The sequence below is a fragment of the Belonocnema kinseyi genome, chromosome 5 (assembly GCF_010883055.1).
Source record: "Belonocnema kinseyi isolate 2016_QV_RU_SX_M_011 chromosome 5, B_treatae_v1, whole genome shotgun sequence".
Classification (NCBI taxonomy): Eukaryota; Metazoa; Arthropoda; class Insecta; order Hymenoptera; family Cynipidae; genus Belonocnema; species Belonocnema kinseyi.
The window spans coordinates 97,315,595-97,318,029 of NC_046661.1; the positions used below are offsets into that span (position 1 = coordinate 97,315,595).

Consider the following 2,435-nt stretch of genomic DNA (forward strand, 5'->3'; position numbering starts at 1 on the left):
TGAAAATTCGCCTTTTTGGGTCGAAAATTCAACTATATTTGTAGAAAATTTACTTTTTAAATAATATTCATATTTTATGTTGAAAAATCAAATTAAATCTTTTTTGGATAAAAATAGAACGTTCTGGTTAGAAATTTAACAATATTGTTTACAAAAATAGTCTTTCTGAGTTAAAAAATCAAAAATATTTTCGTAGTATATTTACCGTTTGAAAAAAAAATTATATTTTGGTGTTGAAAAGTCAACTCAAATCTCTTTTTGGATGCAAAGTCAACTATTTTTGTTGTTGAAATTTTTTTTTTAATTTAAAAATTAATCTGTTTTAGTAAAAAGTTCACCTTTTTCGGATAAATATGCAACTATTTGATTGAAAATACATACTTTTTGTTAAAAAGTCATCCTTTTTCGTTTGAAACATTGAACTGTTTTGTTGAAACTTCGTCTTTTTGTGTTAAAAATTCAAATCCAAATCTTTTTTTATATAAAAATTCAGATATTTTTGTGAAAACTTGTCTTTTTAATTAAAAAATTCATTCATTTTAGTAGAAATTGCATTTTTCTATGATAAAACTGCAACTGTTTTGTTAAAAATTCAACTATTTCATAAAAAAATTTAACTGTTGATTAAAATTCATATTTTGGCGTTGACAACTCGACTGAAATCTTTATTGGAAGAAAATTTAAATATTTTTTTTTTTAATTTATCTTTTTAATTCAAAAATTCATTAATTGCATATTTATTTTATAAAAATTTAACGATTTCGTAGAAAATTTACTTTTTGTTTAAAATTCATTTTTTCATATTGAAAAAGTAAACTCATAATTTTTATAAATGAAAATTTAACTTTATTTTGAAAATTTATCTGTTTTAGTAGAAATTTATTTTTTTAAAATAAAAATGTTACTGTTTGGTTGAAAATTAATGTTTGTTGCTTCAGGATTCAACTATTTTCTTTGCAAATTTTGATTTAAATTACTTTCTTGAGCAACCATTTTTTGTCGAAGATTCATATTTTTAGTTGAAAACAAATCGAATTTATTTGGTTAAAAGATTAACTATTTTGTTGAAAATTTACTATCTAAAATTTAAAATTTAACTACTTGGGTAAAAGTTGAACTACTTCCTTGAAAATAATTTTTTTTAGTGAAAAAATTATTTTATTTGGTTGGAAATTTAACTGTTTTTTAGAAAATTAAATTTTTTGTTGAAAATTAAATTTTTTTACAGAAAATTCTTCTTTTGACCTAAAGTTAGAGGAACTTTTTTTTCAATATTGAAATTTTTTTAAACTCGTCTTTGGTTTTAAAATTCAGTTTTTTAAAATGAAATTTCATCTTTTTCAGTTTAAATATCAACTATTATTTTGTTTTTCGAATTCATCTTTTTAGATTGAAAAATGAATTATTTTATTGAATATTCAAGTATTTTGTTAAAGTCATCTTTTAGGGCAGACAAGTTTTTTTTGGTTTAAAATATATAATTTCCAAGTTTTAAATTTGCATTTAAAATATTGTTTTCGTCCGTTTATAAAAGATCCTATGTTAAAAATATTACAAAATTAAAATGCTGCTATTCGAGTATCAAAATTTTCGACGGCGCTGCCTAATTTCTTATAATATTTAGTGAAAAAACCCTTGAAAATTCCCTAAAAGAATAAATAGATAGATAAATAGAAAAATTTTGAAAATTTTAACAGCATCGGGGACGTTTTTGTAAGAAAAATACTTTTTTTGAAAAAATGCTGATGGTTCTATTCCTTTTTTTAAATATTTTCTGAAGCATTAAATTTAAATTAAAAATATTCGTTTACAGATAAGCATAGAAACAGGCGAACAATTGACCCACAGTCAGATTCTGGCGAAAAGCCAAAAGCTATCTATAAGCCTAAAGAAATTGGGATTAAAATTAAATGACCGAATTGGAATTTGCAGCGAGAATAATTTAAATTTCGCAATTGCAGTTTTCTCCAGCATTTTCTTGGGAACTACAATATGTCCTTTCAATCCAATCTACACCGAAAGTGAATTAATTCACACAATGACAATTTCAAGGCCAAAATATATTTTCGTGTCAATGTATTGTTTGCCAAAGTTGCAAAAAATATTGAGGAATTTGCCCTGGTCTCCAAAATTAATTCTTCTCTATGCAGAGGCTTCAAATCCCGAAATTCCTAATATCCCAGATTTAATTTCAAGAATTTCAGACTCGGAATTGAGAAATTTCAAGTTGCCCGAAATTGACCCGGAAAATCATGTTTTATTAATTGCCTGTTCATCGGGAACCACCGGACTTCCAAAAGGAGTGATGCTGACTGACAAAAATGTTTTTGCCCAACTACGCCATTATAATGAAACGGAAGATTTTATGAATCGAAATACCAGTACTTTGGGCATGCTGCCTTTGTTCCATGCCTATGGAATTTTCATTTTGTTCT

At 24.6% G+C, this 2,435-nt stretch overlaps 1 protein-coding gene across 1 annotated transcript in view; it reads left to right on the plus strand.

Annotated features, from left to right (window-relative positions):
- Positions 1 to 2,435, plus strand: part of LOC117173797 — a 70,250-nt gene that overhangs the window by 3,311 nt on the left and 64,504 nt on the right. Inside the window, exon 3 of the mRNA XM_033362439.1 lies at positions 1,814 to 2,360. Coding sequence (XP_033218330.1) covers positions 1,814 to 2,360 — 547 coding nt within the window. The remainder of the gene's footprint in view (positions 1 to 1,813; positions 2,361 to 2,435) is intronic.